Source organism: Camellia sinensis, chromosome 7 (assembly GCF_055761805.1).
Source record: "Camellia sinensis isolate YWXY chromosome 7, ASM5576180v1, whole genome shotgun sequence".
NCBI classification, from domain to species: Eukaryota; Viridiplantae; Streptophyta; class Magnoliopsida; order Ericales; family Theaceae; genus Camellia; species Camellia sinensis.
Window position 1 is genome coordinate 101,509,018 of NC_138967.1, and position 19,140 is coordinate 101,528,157.

Here is a 19,140-nt window from a genome sequence, read left to right on the forward strand (position 1 = left end):
AAATTGAAACAGTCATACGTATGTATATAACCTGCTCAAAAATTAAAATTATAATTATTTTTTACCCTTAAATAATAATTATTTTTTAGTTTTTATTTCTTAACCAAATTAATTTTTAGTTTTTAAATTTTTTTTCTAAAAATCAAACCATATATGGCCTAAGAATCTTTTGATAAGTCATTTCTTACGTTGGTAACTTATTTAATTATTTGTTAATTTTACAACATTTTTACCATCTAAAGCTCTAAGGTGCCAATGTGTTTGGTAACGTTTACGTTTTAAGTTTATATTTACAAAAATTTTATAAACTAGTTTTTGTTTATTTTTTGTTTATTTTTAGAAAAACATAAACTACAAACGCGTTTGGTAATTGAAAAAATGTTTAAAAAATTTTAAAAATATAAAAAAGAGTGAGAAATGGCAAGTAGCGGCGGAAGACGGTGGTGGAAAGTGGTGATGGTGGGTGATGGGTAGCTAGTGGTGGTGGTGGTGGTGGTGATGGTGGGTGGGTGGGTGGGTGGGTGACGGTGGCGGGTGGCGGGTGGTAGCGAGTGAGTGGTGGTGGTGGCGGCGAGTGGTGGTGGCAGGTGGGTGGCAGATGGTGAGTGGTAGCGGGTCGTGGCGGATGGGTGGTGGTGGCTGGAGGTGGTGGTGGCTGGGTGGGTGACGGTGGCGGGTAGTGGGTGGTAGCGAGTGGGTGGTGGGTGGCAGATGGTGGGTGGTGGGTGGCGGGTGGTGGGTGGCAGATGGTGGGTGGTGGGTGGCGGGTGGCAGATGGCGGATGGCAGGTGGTGGGTGGTGGGTGGTGATGGTGGGTGGATGGGTGATGGTGGTGGGTGGTAGCGAGTGTGTGGTGGTGGTGGTAGTGGAAGTGGCGGGTGGTGGTGGCAGGTAAGTGGCGGATGGCGGGGGGTGGTGGGTGGTGGTGGTGGTGGGTGGGTGGGTGGGTGCCGGTGTCGGGTGGTAGGTGGTAGGTGGTAGCGAGTGGATGATGGTGGTGGTGACAGGTGGGTGGTGGGTGATAGTGGTGGTAGTGGTGGTGGCGGGTGGGTGGCAGGTGGCTGGTGGTAGTGAGTGGCTAGTGATGGTGGCTTGTGGGTGGTGAGTGGTGGTGGCAAGTAGGTGGCAAGTAGTGGTGGTGGCGAGCGGTGGATGGTAGTGGCGGGTAGTGGGTGGTGGTGGGTGGATGGCAGGTGGGTGGTGGATGGTGGTGGTGGCGGCGAGGGGTGGATGGTACTGGCGAGTGCGTGACAGGTGGGTGGTGGGTGGTGGTGGCAGGTAGTGGTGGGGGGTGAGTGGTGGTGGGGATGGGTGGTAGGTGGTGGTGGCGGGTGGTGGCTAGTGTTGGGTGGTAAAAAAAAAAAACTGAAAACTCAAAACGGAAACACATTTTTTGTGTTTTTAATTTTTGGCCAAATTTATAAACTGAGACCACTGATTTATAAATCAAAAATTTTACCAAACAAGTTTTTATTTTAGTTTTTTTAATTTTTGTAAATATAAACAGAAAACTGAAAACGTAAGTGTTACCAAACGGCACCGTTTTCAGTTTTCTGTTTATATTTACAAAAATTTTAAAAACTCAAATAAAAACTTGTTTGGTAAATTTTTTATTTATAAATCAGTGGTCTCAGTTTATAAATTTGGCCAAAAGATGTAAACTCAAAAAATATGTTTCCGTTTTGAGTTTTGAGTTTTTTTTTTTTTTACCACCCAACACTAGCCACCACCCGTTACCATTTTCTACCACCGTCTTCTGCCACCACCACCGGCCACGCATCCCCCACCACCACCTGCCACCACCACTTACTACCTACCACCCGTCACCAACACCCACTCGCTACCACCACCCACCTGCCATCTACCCGCCACTACCATCCACCACCCGCCACCTACCCGCTACCACCACTCAGTACCCATCTATCACCACCATCCACCACCAGCCACCCACTACCACCAGCCACCAACCACCTACCACCTACCACCTACCACCCACCCACCACCACCACCCACCACCCACCACCACCCACTCGCTACCACCTACCACATTCACCCACCTACACCCACCACCACCCACCACTACCCACCACCACCCGCCACCCACCTGCCACAACCATCCACCACCCGTCATCACTATCCACCACTCGTTACCACCATTACCACCGCACACTCGCTACCACCTACCACCTGCCACCGTCACCCACCCACTCACCCACCATCACCACCCGCCACCTGCCTGCCACCACCACCCACTCGCCACCACCCGCCACACACCTGTCACCACCACCGACCACCCGCCACCACCACCACCACCACCCACTCGCTACCACCTGCCACCGTCATCCACCCACCCACCCACCACCACCACCACCACCGTCACCCACCCACCCACCTACCACCATCCGCCGCCGCCACCTACCACTACCTGCTATTCCGGCACCCACCTGCCACCATCGCCCACCACCCGCCGCCACCACCACCACCACTACCACCCACCACTCGTCACCATCACCCGCCCACCCATCACTACCACCACCCACCACCACCCGCTACCCACCACCTACCATCACCACTTTCCACTACCATCTTCCGCCACCACTTGCCATTTCTCACTCTTTGTTATATTTTAAAATTTTGTTAAACATTTTGTCAATTACCAAACGCGTTTGTAATTTATGTTTTTCTAAAAATAAACAAAAACCAGTTTATAAAATTTTTGTAAATATAAACAGAAAACGTAAACGTTACCAAACAGAACAATTTCATTTTCAATTTTCAATTTATATTTACAAAAATTTAAAAAACTGTCATAAAAACTTGTTTGATAATTTTTTTTGGTTTATAAATGATTGTCTCAGTTTGTAAATTTGAGGAAAAAATGTAAATTCAAAAAATAAGTTTACGTTGGTTTTTAAATAGAAATTTAAAAATTTTACTAGCAAAATTTTTTTTCAATTAATTTTTTTTTTCAATTAATTTTTTTTCAAATAATTTTTTTTCCAATTAATTTTTTTTGGTAAATTACACTAACACCCCTTGAGATTTATGTTTATTACAGTTTCCCCCTCACATTTTGGAAATTACATTTTCCCCCTAAGGTTTAAAGTTTCATTACGAATTTTCCCCTTTAGCAATTTAATTTTTTTGAATACTAATTTTGTCCTCAGTGGGTAAATTACATTACCACCCCTCACATTTTAGAAATTACAATCTCCTCCCTAAGGTTTAAAGTAGCATTACCAATTGCCCCCTTGGTTAGTATCAGTTAGAAAAAAAATTCATTGAAAAAAAATTATTTGAAAAAAAAATTTATTAGTAAAATTTTTAAATTTATGTTTAAAAACCAACATAAACTCATTTTTTGAATTTACGCTTTTTCTTCAAATTTACAAACTGAGACGTCTATTTATAAATCAAAAAAAGTATTGAACAAGTTTTTATGACAGTTTTTAAAATTTTTGTAAATATAAATTAAAAATTGAAAATGATGGTAAAAATGTTGTAAAATTAATAAATAATTAAATAAGTTACCAACATAAGAAATGACTTATTAAAAGATTCTTAGGCTATGTATGGTTTGATTTTTAGAAAAAAAAATTAAAAATTAAAAATTAATTTACTTAAAAAATAAAAAATAATTATCACTTTTATATAATTTTTATCTTTAAAAATTAATTTAGTTAAAAAATAAAAAATAATTATCACTTTTATATAATTTTTATCATTCGAATAATTAAAAATATTTTTTTATAAATTTAATTGAAACAGTCACACTACAAAAAAAAAAAAATTGGCCTATAACAACGTTTTTGTTATGGCGTTGTTTTAAAAATCGTTGTTTAAAAGGTTTTCAAAATATTTTATAGCCAACTCATTTAAAAAAGCACCGTGCTAGTTGTATAACATATTTCCCCTTTAAGCCCACACGTTTTTCATTCTTCCATTTCTCTCAGTCCTGAGATAGATCTAGGGTTTTTTTTGTCCCCTCATCACTCCTCTTTCTTATGGTGAAAGTTCACTAGATCGAGCTCTCTATCCGGCTCCGACTCACGATCACGATCTCCATCTTGGCTCAAAGCTCCGATTCACGATCGTAATCTCTATCCGGCTCTCTCCATCTTGGCTCAAAGCTCTCGATCAATCCGATTTGAAGATTAATTTTGTGAGTCTCATTCTCTGATTTTTTGATTGTTTATATACGAACTCAGATCTGTATCTACGATCTTAGATCTATTTGATATATATATATATATATGTGTGTGTACACTAATTTATGTTAAAGTGAACACAGATCGATCGGTTCAATGGGTTCTGTTTATTTTGTTCATTTTTGCTTCAATGGGTTCAGAAAATATTGATGAAACAGAGAAGAAAATTTATACAGACTATTTTCTTTCTTTGTTTCTGGCTAATAGTAAAAAGTATTCATGAAAAATCAAAGATTACATCTTGCATATATTTGAAATTGTTGAATTTGGTTTAGTATTTGATGTTTCTTCGGATTTGGATAACATAGAACACAATTTAATGCTGTTGCATAATGGCCTTTCAACTGTTTGATAAAATGCTTATAAGTAATGGGTATCAAAGATCTTCTCAGGTTCATGAAACCCCATATTGAACCCATTCACATCAAGAAGTATGCGGGCAAGCAGGTAATATAATCACCTCCTCTCATTTCATATATATCTATCTATGTCAGATTCTTCGTAGTTACATTTTTTGCATTCTTTTTTCAGGTGGGTATTGATGCTTATTCACGGCTTCACAAAGGAGGTATGATTCTGAATCCATCACATCTTTTTTTTGACCAAATCCATCACATCTTGTTTGACTTTGTCTTCACAAACTGTTTTTTAGTTTTTCTATTTTTGGTGATTTTTTAGTCACTTTTTAAAATTTTTAAATGCACAAAAAACAACTCACTAGTTCTGATAATTATGTGTTATATGCAAATTATCGAAACAATCAAGTATTCATACTCACTTTTCTGTTTTCACATGCAAAGGGCAGTGAGTATCACTCCATCAACAGCACATCAACTGATTCAGGTACCAAATTGCGACTCTTTATTAGCTATTTGCAACTTGGAATACTATTTAGTGTTTTTCCATTACCTACTGTGAATTAAAAGTACCAATTTGCCATTTTTTATAATCTTTGATTCTTTCAACTGTTGATTTTTTAGATTCTGAGATCAGAGAACATTGAATTTGTAGTATCTCCATGTGAAGCTGATGCACAATTAGCATACCTATCCAGCCTAGAAGCAGAAAAAGGTGGAATTGTAGCAGTGACTTCAAAGGACAGTGATCTACTGGCATATGGCTGTCCAACTGTAAGAAATTCAACAGAACTTTGATATTGATGACTCAAGCCTCATTTTTAGCACTAATTGTCTTTTTATGTTTTGCATTGGTTGCAAGCAGGTTGTCTTCAAGATGGACCGCTATGGCAATGGTGAAGAGATAGTGCAAAACAAGGTTTTTGAGTCTGCATCTCGTGTGCCTTCCTTCCAATGTTTTGATAAAGAACTTTTCACAGGTGATTTGAGACACTTCAAATTTATTTACAAACTTATAACACTAAAAATTATACAACCCTTTGCGGTTCCTTTCTATCATATATATGAACTAATTTGAGACAGGAGACGCACTTATCTTCTAGCTTTCTCACAGGCATGTGCGCTTAGCTGGCTGCGCTTTTCTTCCATCTGTTCCTGAAATTGGAATTACGAAAGCTTATTCTTTGGTTTCCAAGTACCGGAACTTGGATCGTGTAAGAGTGCCTTTTCTCTTTGTGAAAATGAATTGCATTTCATTTTGTACTTGAATTGCTTTCACTACATTTCTTATTACGGTAAGAGAAGATATAAATAAGAAAAGACATGCTTCAACTCCATTGAAATAGTTCTGTTATTATATATGCAGTGTGCACTCTTTTGGAATAATTGCTTTGAAAAAACCTGGAACCTAGATAGTTCTTTCATAACCAAGTGAGACTTTTCTTCAATTTTGCCATTTGGTGAGTTGAAATCTTCAGATTCAGTGCTCTCTAGACTGAAGTGTTAGTGAAAAATTGTGGCAATTTATTAGAATTAATGATATCAAATATTAGGTACAATTATAGAAATGAAAAAAATGGTACATTGGCTTATTTAGACATTTGAACACACCGAAGGATAGATTTATGGTAACCTATGTATGTTTTGGTTGCTTAAGTTGTATCACACACAAGATTCTATTTGATTTCTCTTGTCTATTCACTTTTGATAAGATGTCATGAATCAAATATATGGACTTCTATAAGAAAAACATAAATGCATCTAGGAAATTATAAAACAAAAAAAACAGAACTGAGTGAGATTTTATAGAGAATTTGATAGAATCCATGAATTCAAGAATCAAAGAATTTGTTAGTATAAAAAAAGAGGAACAACCAGTGAGTCTTGAGAGGCACTGCTCAAGATCCCTGTTTGGCATTCATTAGAGCAGAACCCAAATACACTCAAATTCATATATATATATATATATATGTAGAGAGAGAGAGAGAGGGAGAGAGAGAGTTTGTTGCTAGAACATTAGAAGAAAAGGAAAAAAAAGAGAAAAAATAGTGTTATAGTTCATATTTAGATGAACTGATCTCATACTAGAACCTATTCCAATTTCAGTTGACATCAATATCTGTTGTTGTTTTTCTTTTTCTTTTCTTTAAAGGAAATTAGCTTTGTGTTTGGTCACATTGGTGCAATATATTCCTGAACAGGTGAATATATGGGTTCAAAGATTGAAATTGTTGATAGAATTGTATACAAAAACAAGAATCAGCACCGACGATGCTCATATTTTCAGTACCTTCTAAAGGTTGTTATTCCCTATGAGCAAATATGTGCAAATAGGTACATAAATATATGTAATGCATGTAATTGTCTTTTTAATCTTAGTTTATCATATTCATGTGATGTTAGGTGAGGACCACAAGCTCATGTTCGGTCTACTTTTTTCCCTTAAATCCTTGACTGCAAAAATGGATCCAACAAGGTTTGTTTTGCTTCTTCAAGTTTTGAATTTCAAACATAATATGTTTGCGTGAGTATTTTGATTTCCCATAGAAATTAAAAAAATTTATTTGATTATATAAAACAGAAAATGTTTCGGTTGTGCAAAGAAAACTAATAATTTGACATGCATATACTGTTTGTTTTGGGATCCATAAGATGGTATTAGAAACACTATAACTGGTTCTAATGCCATATGTGATATGTTGATTCCTGTAACAGAAAACTCTTCCAGTATCATCTATTGGCCTTATTAACTCCATATTTATTCCTAGCTTGGAGATTGATTAAATTTTTGTTGAAATTGGCATATGTTTGTTAGACATATTTTGTTTGGTATTGGAGTCTCACACTGTAATAGATTCATGATTCATCACTTGTTTGGATTTGGAGCTAATTTTTTCATTGAGGTCCAAATGTTGTGCCAGACATTGTTTTTAATTATTTTGGTTGTGGTTGGTGTTCAATGATTGTATGATTTACATGGGACTCTTTTGGACATATATAAGGAAACTTTGTTCATAAGGTTTGATAGAACTAGAGTTTGTCATAGTTTTATGTATATCATTTCACACCTAGATTCAATTAGCAAAGATTCTGAAGAAGCAAAAAAATAGCAAGGGGAGTTTAATGTGTATTTTGCTGGGAAATAATTTGAGAGAAGTGAGTGGATCTATAAGTGACACCGAAAAAACTTGAATGACTATTTTTTGATTAAGGTTTAATTCTTAATCAAAAAGGAAACTTCGTTCATAAGGTTTAATTCTTAATCAAAAAGGAAACTTTGTTCATAAGGTTTAATTCTGATGTATGTCTAGATTTTTGAACTAAAATCTGTCCAGATTTTTAACTAAAATCTGTCCAGATTTGTTGAACTAAGATCTGTCCTTATTTATTTTATTTTTTTTTTCTGATGTATGTCCAGATTTTTGGACTAAAATCTGTCCAGATTTTTTAACTAAAATCTGTCCAGATTTGTTGAACTAAGATCTGTCCTAATTTATTTATTTATTTTCTGATATATGTCCAGATTTTTGAACTAAAATCTGTCCAGATTTGTTTAACTAAGATCTGTCCTTATTTTTTTTCTGATATATGTCATATATATATGCAATATGATATTGGTTGTAAAGCTTGATGACAAATTAAAATCCCTTGACACCTTAAATTCTCTTTGGTAGCTATTTATTTTGAGGGGGAGTGATGAGGATTTTGTAACTGAAAAACAGAGCATTAATTTGTGATGCATAACCATTGGTTTTGAGTTAAGTTAAGTTATCTGCCTGTTTCAACATTGGTTAATTTCAACAATGGTTTTAAGTTATCTTCCTGTAGGTTGGATCCCTTAACCATAATTATAAAAAAAAAAAAAAAAAATATCGGCGTACCGCAGCCGTACCCGTATCATATTTTTTTGGGGTTTTGCCGTATCAGCGTACCCGCACTCATACCCGTACCGTACTCGTACCCGCACCCGTGCTTCCTAGATAACAATTCATCAGGGCGAAAATTTTCCTTGCTATAGATTATTTTTTTAAATCAATTTTGATCAATATCCTCTTGACAAGTAAATATTATAGGGAAAATATTGGTTATTTTTGTTCTTTCTGTACTTGTTGCGTTCGTATGGATCTGCATTGTAATGTGAAGAGTGGCTGGAACAAGGGCATCAAACGTTTTGCTCATAAAATTAAGTTATTTTAGGAACTTATAGTATTGTTATACTAAATATTGGATGAGAGGTCTTGATTAGTTGTCTTTGCTCTTAAATTAAGTTCTTGGTAGGAACTTTAAAGTATTGTTTTACTAAATTATATGAGAGGTCTTGATTTGCAGTGATAGACAATTACTTATTGGAGCTGAGACTGTTGATATGAAAAAATGGCCAATATTGCTGCTTATTCATTGAGTGTTACTCATGATTGAGAAGCTTTGAACTGCAGTTTTGAGAAAATATTTACTGAATTTGGATTACATGGGGGCGAAAAATTTAAATTTGGAACTACGTAGTAAAAAAATTTCAACAGCATACTTCTCACAATAATGGACTGACTCTATGAGCAATGACTACAAAATGCACCGCTGATGATGGAGATTGCTGTAAACTAAGGTTCTCCTGAAACCTAAGAGTCTGTGAGCCTTGCTCTTGACCTTAGATACGATTAGAATCAATAGCAACGCTTTCTTCTTCTTGTTCTTCTTTAAGAAATTAATTGACGCGAACAATAAATCTCATAACCTCTGATTGAGAAAGCTTTGAAGTTGTTATGATAATATAATTTTTGCATTTTTCAATTGAGGATACCCTGAACTCATATTTGATTGAAGTTAGTTAGTTAATCAATTAGGGAAATGTGATATTAATTTTACCATTTATATAAAACACATCTAAATAAAGTTTTAAGAGTGTAATGCATTCACAAAATTAAAAGATGTAGAAAGTGATGATGATGTGACTCAAAGCCAAGATCATTTTCAATGAATCTGAAAGTTGAAGCAACAATTTCATTAAATATTTTTTACTGTCAAAGATGATCAGCATATGCTACTAGATGATTCTGTTGCTTTAAAGTCATTTCCAAGTAAAGTCGTTTCCAAGATAACCAAACACATTATTGTCTCTCTGCGTCGCATCTTAATTGGACATTTCAAACTGTAGACCTATTAACAATGAGAATAAAGGCATTTTAATAATGATTAGGTTAGGTGTACGACGAGTATGTGGAAAAACATGAACTCATTGATTAACTCCAATTTTAGGGTTTTAGTTTCCTTAAGAAGGTAGTACAACTAAATGCATTAGTTAACTATTTTGTGTTGAATTAAAACTGCTTCAATTCTTAGGCTCTTGTGGATGAATTTGAGTTTTCTCTATTGGAAATTCTACAAGAGCTTGAATTGGTTCCCACATCTAGAGAACTTGGATTGAATGGTAGTAATATTTTCTTAATGCCATACATTTTGGATTTTTAGTTAATTAATTAATTTATTTCTCCGAGGTTTGAGTGCTTTAATTGAGAGTCATGAAAGGTGTTTCGTCACTGACAAGAGTCTACACTTGTACATCAGCTATATTGTGTAAACATAGCGGCATACATCCTGCAACCCTGTCAATTAAATGGAAAGAGGTTAAAGAACTTGAAAGCAGAATTTCTTGATAATAATAAGGTTTCTCATTTTTTGTACCTATAAATTTGTAGGAAGAAACTTTCCTAGAGATAAAACTACTATTCTGCATGGGTGGATGAATTTTATATGGATATATTTCATATAAATAACTCATGGATGTGGTAGTAGAAGAGTTCTTCTATTTTTCCCTGTGGTAGTTTTGCACTAAATAGTATTTTATGATAAATCCCCAGCAGAGGAAAATTGGATTGTGTGCACAAAGGATTGAATCTGCTCTCAATTTCAAACTATATACTAGAACAGTAATGAGTGATCTTTATTGATCTCAATGATATGGAAACTTCCAAGGTTACAATTTCAGGAATGACAGAGTCATAACTTTCATCTTCTGCAAGGTATTAAACTGGTGTATTATGATTGAAACTTGTTTAGAAGTGATAATCTTGCCTTAAAGATGGATAGTGATGGTATGCAAAATGAGAACATAATTTGGAATCTAATGTGCCTTGTTAAGGAGTTGTTTTAGTTCTTTCAATTATCCGATTTCACTTTTTTTGAATGCCAAAGTCAGTATTTGGTGGCAGATACTTGAGCATATTCTGAGACACTGATTATAATACAAGTAATACGCTTATAAGGTTTCAAAAATTTTCATTTGCTAATTTCTTTGAGCAACTGTCATGGTCATAAAATGACTGCATTATATTATTTTAAGACTTATTTTGATACATAAACATGTTCTACATTCAAAAGGAAAGTTTTTTTTAAATGTATCTTATTTTTCATATATCTTCCTCTTATAATGTAGACACATTATGTACTCTTGCTCTGTTCTTTTAAAGAACAACTGCAACAACATGTTCGTGTGCATGCAATGGAAGCAGTAATGGCTTGCTGGGAGATTGAGCAATCCTTACAAAGCTTAACAGGTATGTTCATTATTTATTCTTTCTAGATTTGTTCATTTCTCAGATTTCTTGTGTACTCCAATAGATTCCAGGTTTCCCCAGAATTTGAAGTCCTTTTTCCGCAGGCCAATTTTTACTTGCTTTCTTGTAATGATGTTGATTATCATACAATTTTTTGACAGTTCGAGACCTTTAGTGCTGTTACTTACATTGGAGTTTACATAACTTCTCATGACCTTACATTTTTCTTTAGTTTGTTGATATGAATTAAGAATGGTACATATCACCTTCCTTGGTAGGTAGGTAGTGATATTTTGCTTTTGAGGAAGAAGAAAACTTCAAAACAAAGAACAGGACTACTGGGAAGGTTTCTAATTTGGTTTTCCAAATCCAAAGAATCCTCTGGACTCTCAGAGCATAGCCCTTTACTAGGTTGAATGAGTTTATTGCTTGTCATCCACCACCATTGGCATCTTGACTAAATCCAATAATTTGCCCTAAAGCCCAAGGCCTCATGAAATCATTGCACTTTATTCTTAGTTTTCAATGCATATGTATACTCAGCCTCAGCTTAACTACACATGAGCACATAGATACTTCATGCTGTGACCCAGTTAACTGGCAGGTCAAAGCTAAGAATTTGGTTTTTTATTTTTTAAATTATTATTCTTATTCTTATTATTTACTTCAGTGAAGATAATGTATTTTCCATGTAGATTATTTTTCTAACTCCTCTGGTGGCTAGACTTATATTTAGGCCTCGTTTGGCATGTCAATGTTTTAGCTTAAAAGCCTAAAAGTTACTAAAAAAATCAAAAAGCCTATAACCTATACCAAAAAGTCAAAGATTCCCTTTTCTCTCTACTTTTTGCACATCTTTTCGTAAAAAATCAAAAAGCCATTCTAAACATACTAGTTTTTTTTTACCTCATATTTTAGCCAAAAAACCAAAAATTTACTAAAATAGTCTGTTTCCAAATGAGGCCTAGAGAATATAAAATCATTTAGGCACAAACTCTTGTCGAGCAGTTGATTACTTATTGTGTGTGAGATAATTCCTATGTCAACTCCATTGAGAAGCATGAAGCAAAAAAACTATGATTAAAATTCCCACAAGCATCAATAGGCTTCGATTTTTAGATGCTCAAATCAACACTTCCATTACTCCTAAAATTATGTTGTGTTGCTACTTGTTAGTGAATGCATTCTAATATGATCTACATAATAAAATACCTTTCAAAAAAAATCCTTTTTGTAGCATAATTGCTGAATTTGCAGAAGGAAACTGGAAGTGTGGAATTGTTTTTCAACAGATGATTATTAATAATTGAACCCTCTGAGAACCAGCTTGAGGCTGGACAAATGAGGAAGCATATATAAGTGCTGCGAGAAAGTATTGAGATAAAGGTTTTGGGTGCAGTGCATGAGAATGCTGTATTAGCCCATAACACTTAGTGATATGAGTCCCTTGCTTCTGGACTACTTCATGTTCAATATTTTCCATTCTATCTGTAATTAACATTTCGAAGCCTTCAATGCTACTATGTATCTTCATGGATATAACCCACCCAAAAAAAAAAATATCTTCATGGATATTTCTCATTACATTGTTTTTACTAGCAAATTCTCCTGTGTCTGGCATGCTAATATTCTTTCTATTACTTATAGAGGAATTAGTGATTGCTTTAAAAAAATGTACTCTGCATGGTATCTATCTGATTCTTAAGCCTTTCCGTATGACGGTTTATGACATTTCACAAGAAGCACCTGTAACTGAATACCTAGTGTGGCTGTGATGACCCTTGAGAACCATGATACATGCGTATACATTTTTATAACACGGAATTGGTTACGTTTGATTTTTTTTTTTTTGGTCTGACCAAATGTAGATCACTTGTCCTTATTGAGATAAATATACAATATCTAAAAAAAAAATTGTCAAAGGAACACCTATTGCTTTGTTTCTTCTGCAGATAAACCTGTTCTTATGGTAAAGTAGCAAGATTCAAGAATCAAAAGCATAATGAAAAATTATAAAATGGAATTGTACTTTACCATGTTGAACTCCATGCTGTCTAATCTTGAAATACTAAAGCAAATTCTGCTTAACATGGTATATGAACAGGTGTTTCTCCTGGAGAAGGCACAGGGGCAACAATGTCTGATGATGACGATGACCAAGTAGACAGTGACACAAACTTGTTTGATGGAAGTTTGGAGGGTGCTGACATCTTGGGTTTTGGTCCTCTCGTCCCAACAGAGAGTGAAAGATCCTTGATGGAGCGTGTGAGGCAAGAGCTGAAGCATGAACTGAAACAGGTGAGAGACAAATATTTGATTGTGGACACTTTTCTATGCATATATTGCCGTCAACTAATATTTTTTTTCTTTTTTTTTTTTTAAATTTTTTTTATAGGGTTACAAGGAGAAAATCGTTGACATTAGGGAGGAAATCTTACGCAAGAGAAGGGCAGGAAAGCTCCCTGGTGATACCACTTCTATGTTGAAGGCTTGGTGGCAATCACATTCTAAGTGGCCGTACCCAACTGTAAGTTTTCATGATTGAGAAGCACAATGACCTTTGGCTTTGAATGGGTTACTTTCGTGCTATTAGTTTCAAATTTGGTAGGTTAAAGCACTAATGGGTAAGCATGAAGCTCCAACTAACCATGGTTATTAGTTTGGACTTGTGCTAAAAGTTTCGGGCAAGTTTGCTCTCATGTGCTCTCCATAACATTAAAAGGACACTGAATTTGCCTTTTATTGTTTGGCTAAATTGATCTGTGATACTGCATGCTGCAAGAATTAAGTGGTGAGTTTGTTGATACTGCTTGCCGCAAGAATTAAGTGGTGAGTTTTTCTAAATCACCGTGGTTAATTGTTGTTCTTTCAGGAGGAAGACAAGGCAAGATTGGTCCAGGAAACAGGGTTGCAATTGAAACAGATAAATAATTGGTTCATTAATCAGAGGAAAAGGAATTGGCACAGCAATTCTTCCACTTCTACAGTCTTGAAGAGCAAGCGCAAAAGGTATGCCAATTCGAGCACATGTAATTTCATCATTTTATATTTGTCGAGGGCTTTCGCCAATCTTAGTTTGAAACAAAGTAATGAAGGTGACAACAGCGGTGATCGTTTCATGTGAGTGAAGGACAAATTCGTAATACAATCAACAATATATTTCTTCATGCCTCCACTCCAGTGATAATCCAGAATCAGTACATGTATCTACATAACAAAATAGGACAGTATAGTGCTGCTTGTGAACATTACAGCGTGCAAATGAGAGAATAGGTACACAGGTATGTATGCACAAAAGACTGCAGATGGTATACTGTATGTGCTGTGATATCATTAGGAAGTTCAATTATTAGAATATATGACAAAACTGAGTTGGGTAGCATCATATATTGGTGGTTCATGATTTTGTTTACGTTTTAAATATCTGTGAGTAAGAATAGAGACGGGTTGTGGGTGTATAGTGTAATAATCTCTTTCATAGCAATCATAAATTTTCTAGCAGTGTTTAGTAATGTAGTCTTAATAGTTGTTGCATCTGTTGAATGTATTTAGTAGTTACAATATTTTTCTTCTTTCCCTTTTGGCATATTTTGACACTATTAGAAGTCGTCAAGTGTCCTCTTAGTCCAATTTTCCTTCATTGTAACAGTTGTATTTTTAGTTTGGGAAAAAATTGAGGCATCATGTCTGATATGGGTATGTGTATATATATATGGTTATGATAGGAAAGAGCGGATGATGTTAGTGATGGTGTTTTTTATTTGATGATGATGTTTATATAGGGAGCAAGGGTGAAGAAATTTTTTCATGGTGGGGTGTAAAAGTCTCAAGTTAAATCAGTGATGGTTAAATTGGAAATTTTCTTCATTGGATGTTAACGTACCGGCAGGACCACAAGCTCATGTTCGGTCTACTTTTTTCCCTTAAATCCTTGACTGCAAAAATGGATCCAACAAGATTTGTTTTGCTTCTTCAAGTTTTGAATTTCAAACATAATAACATAATAGTATCTAATCTTTTATTAAATGTCTTGTTTCTCAAATAATATTGTCATTTTCTACAAGTGCATATCTTGAGTTTTAGATCACTTTTTTGTTTTATTATTAAATTATTCTAGCTTAAGAAAGTTTGAAATCATTCATGCCTTGATGATTTATTTTGGCTTGGCTTCTACAAGGATATCAATATCTTTTGTAGCTTTATACTATTTGTGTGGAGAATCAAAATAATTATGTCATTTTTGGTGGCTGTGCGGAAAGGATTGGGGCAGTTTAACAACTGGATAAATTACATTATTTTTGGTGTGATCTAAATGTAAGTTTATAAATTAATTAGTAAGTTTATTCATATGCTTCTGGCGGTTTTTAAATTAATTTGTTTTTTTATTTTTCAGGTCAGAAATTTCTTGGAGAGATGCAAAATATCGTCAAAGAATTCAAGAACTTACTTTTTTCAAGTTTTTTATTTTTTATTTTTTAATGTATGTAATCACAGTTAATTTTTTATTTATTTAATTTCTTTGTATATACTTTTAAACATTTAACTTTTATTTATGAAATATATGATATTATTTCATTCAATATATGGTTGTGATTCAAAATATAGTATATAGTGTGTATTACATTATTCAAATGCGCGTGCAAAAATAATATTGATTATTCTTTAAATATGTCAATTTTTTTTTATCACAGGTTTTATTAGTTATTAATCACACTTAAAAGGTGTGATCTAAAGTTTTTAATCACACTTAAAAGGTGTGAACTAAAGTTTTTAATCACACTTAAAATGTGTGATCTAAATGTTTTTAACCACACTTAAAAGGTGTGATCTAAATTTTTTTAATCACACTTAAAAGGTGTGATCTAAAGTTTTTAATCACACTTAAAAGGTGTGATCTAAATGTTTTTAACCACACTTAAAATGTGTGATCTAAATGTTTTTAATCACACTTAAAAGGTATGATCTAAAGTTTTTAATCACACTTAAAAGGTGTGAACTAAAGTTTTTAATCACACTTAAAATGTGTGATCTAAATGTTTTTAACCACACTTAAAAGGTGTGATCTAAATGTTTTTAACCACACTTAAAAGGTGTGATCTAAATGTTTTTAATCACACTTAAAAGGTGTGATCTAAAGTTTTTAATCACACTTAAAAGGTGTGATCTAAATGTTTTTAACCACACTTAAAAGGTGTGATCTAAATATTTTTAATCACACTTAAAAGGTGTGATCTAATGTTTTTAACCACACTTAAAAGGTGTGATCTAAATGTTTTTAATCACACTTAAAAGGTGTGATCTAAATATTATTAATCACACTTAAAAGATGTGATGAAAGTATTTTTTAATGACACTTAAAAAGTGTGATTAAAAATGACCATTTTTAATCACACTCCTAAAGACCACACTTTAATAAAACTTAAAAAGTGTGATTAAAAAACATACATCACACCAAAAAAGTGTGATCTTTATCTATATTTGTAGTAGTGTTCTCTCTTAGAAACGCTCTTTTTATTCTTGTACTAACCACATATTTATTTAAACTTGACTAATCAAGATTGCCCGAACTAAGCTATTGTATTTAAACCAGCCAAAGCATTGGGGGAATAGCCACATAGTAATACCACAACTAACCTATTGCAGAATTCAACGTGCACTTGTAGATCATCACAACTAACCCTGACCTAAAGGAAAAAGGGATCTTATTGCTTCTTGGCATGCCTCAAGTAGAAAGCTTTTATCCTCCCAAGGCCATCTTCAAGCAATGATGGTTCCATGGAAAACGTTATCCGAAGCCAATTCTTCAATCCCATTGCAATCCCTGCAATAAATGTTATCAGTGTCAATACTTACACAAGAAGTTAAGTCATTCCATGCATTCTTGCTGTTAGATGTCAACTTATATACCAAGGTTACATAATTCAGGTATTGACAAAAAATTCCATAATTTGCTGTTGAATTTATGGCTATAAAGTTACTGAAAGAATTTATGGCTAGATTATTTTTCTTATTTTAAATAAAAAAAAAAAAATCATTCATAAATTTCTCCACACGTTATCCAATTATTTTAATTTCATTAGATTTAACTACGCATTGTATTCTAACAATCGTTTCATATACCAATCAAAGAAATAATTTTTGCATTTCATCAAGATAAGTATGTAAAGGAATATAGAATTTTCTTTTTTGTTTTTTCTTAATCAAGAAGTAGGATTGACAGACCTCACTATTGCCATGATGGAATGCATTTTCAACACAATCAGACTTACTACTTAATGGGGTTACCACTTAAAAGTTGTGGGCTGGGTCCATATTTAGTTCACATCAGTTCGCAACGCGAACTGGCTGGTTTGCTTGTGAAATTGAATCATAGTGGTATATCGGGGTATATCAGACTTAGAGGGTCCAAAACCTGTTACAAATTGACCAATTCGCTATGGTATTTCAAACTATGTCTGGCATACACTTGAAGCTTCTCTTTACATTGAGCCAAAGCTCTGTTCAGTGAACTTGTAGTAGCGGGTCAACCTCTTTCTCTAGTTGATTTCAATATTTATATGCTCAAAGGCTTGCATTTTGATTTTTAAGAATCTTGTTACTACAATTGCCGCCTGTTCTGAGCCCGTCACCTTTACTACCATTGCTCCTACTATCATTATCCCTCCAGTGGCTGCCTTTTGAACTGCCAGTTAGTTTAATGTAGCAGCTCATCTTCTTCTCATGGCTGAGGTGGCCGTGGTTCATTCTCTATTAGTCATAATCATGGGGGTCATCACTTGTCCTCCTTTGGCAATCGGTTTTCCAAAGTGAACATCGCCCTCAGTGCCAAACTTGTAATGGCCCTGGTCAACTTGCCTCCCATTGTTATCATCGATATAATGATGCTCAACCTCCTTTAGCACATTGTTAGGAAAATGTCTCTTCCTAATCAGGATCGGAGAGACACAAAATAACCAACAAGAAAAATAAACAAATCGAAGAATTAACACACAAAGAATATAAGGATTTACGTGGTTTATTTCAGAATAGGACTACATCCACGGCTATTGCGGTTTTCACTATGATCAGAAAATAATACAATTCTCTATAACTCTACTTTTCGTGCTCCCTTTCGAAAGACGAATAAACCCTACAGTATTGGGCTCCCATAGTTCTGAATTTGATCTCACAAGTACAATGTGAAATAGTTAAACAACAAAAAATCCAAATTCGGCAAATCTTTTGGAAAATCGATTTTGAATCAAATTGCGAAAAATGAACTGTTTTGCCATATACAGAGTCGCCACCTAAATATTTTTTTGAAAAATTTAGGAAACTCGAGACTCGTGCCAAAGGTCACTTATCCGTCATCACCAAGAGTGTCTCGGCTCGGGAACTTAGGTACGAAAGAGGAAGGTCATGAATTGAGCATCCATGCTCGTCCGATCAAAGATCGGCCTCAGATCTAAGGATGTAGTGGAAATGGACGTTATTTTTGCTAAAAAATGGCGTCGGAAATTGTCATTGGAAGTGGTTGACAGATGTGATTGCCGAAGGTTGCCGGAGGTGTCATCGAAGGTTATCACTAGAGGTTGAAAGTGATTGCTGAGGCTAGAAGTGGACAGTGGTGGCTCATGACAGTGATATGATGATTGAGTTGTTAAAAGGAGGTGTAAGAAGGGTGCTTTGAGGATATTGATAGGTGAAAAAATGACCAAGACTTACGGGAAAATAAATCTGTTCAATATGACCGGCCCGTAAATCTCCCATTAAATTATCCGTGGTCATTAAAATCCAACCAAAAACCTAACAAAAACAAAATCTAAATGGAATGATAATGCAATGCATGATTTTACCTTTCTCATCAAGGCACGTTTTTCTTTTTTCAATCACACCATTAGAGCTTTGCATCACCATCTTGAAAATTCAACTACTAAACTTTGTCCATGGACTCGACTAAGCTAAAATATAAAAAATACATAATTTAGAATGAAATTGCCTACACAACAAAAATGCCAAAGGGGTACACATCTCTAAGATTGATTC

General features: G+C 34.7%; 1 protein-coding gene across 11 annotated transcripts; it reads left to right on the forward strand.

The window, feature by feature from the left end:
* The first annotated feature begins 3,891 nt into the window (after positions 1-3,891).
* Positions 3,892-15,703, forward strand: LOC114303412 (homeobox protein knotted-1-like 2). Of its 11 annotated transcripts, none has more exons than XR_014335798.1 (11): positions 3,894-4,162; positions 4,591-4,655; positions 4,740-4,776; positions 5,014-5,051; positions 5,189-5,338; positions 5,430-5,544; positions 5,679-5,778; positions 5,931-6,863; positions 6,968-7,040; positions 10,995-11,115; positions 15,509-15,689. XR_014335798.1 is itself a non-coding variant. In XM_082878886.1 (8 exons), the coding sequence occupies exons 4-8, from the start codon at positions 11,061-11,063 to the stop codon at positions 14,237-14,239; spliced, it is 555 nt and encodes a 184-aa protein (XP_082735012.1). In that variant the 5' UTR covers positions 5,752-5,778; positions 6,766-6,863; positions 6,968-7,040; positions 10,995-11,060; the 3' UTR covers positions 14,240-14,806. The 11 variants fall into 11 exon arrangements, 3 of the variants coding, with proteins under 3 accessions (XP_082735012.1, XP_082735014.1, XP_082735013.1); XR_014335799.1 differs by having other exon boundaries at positions 6,766-6,863; positions 15,509-15,683; XR_014335801.1 differs by having other exon boundaries at positions 3,892-4,162; positions 5,009-5,051; positions 5,220-5,338; positions 5,679-6,863; positions 15,509-15,691.
* Positions 15,704-19,140: the final 3,437 nt, after the last annotated feature.

Excerpts from the sequence above, each read along its gene's own strand:
- LOC114303412 (XM_082878886.1), top strand. The coding sequence starts at position 11,061 with ATGGAAGCAGTAATGGCTTGCTGGGAGATTGAGCAATCCTTACAAAGC. Across the intron at positions 13,414-13,510 it reads TGAAGCATGAACTGAAACAG|GGTTACAAGGAGAAAATCGT; the intron begins GTGAGAGACAAA and ends TTTTTTTTATAG. Across the intron at positions 13,643-13,987 it reads CTAAGTGGCCGTACCCAACT|GAGGAAGACAAGGCAAGATT; the intron begins GTAAGTTTTCAT and ends TTGTTCTTTCAG.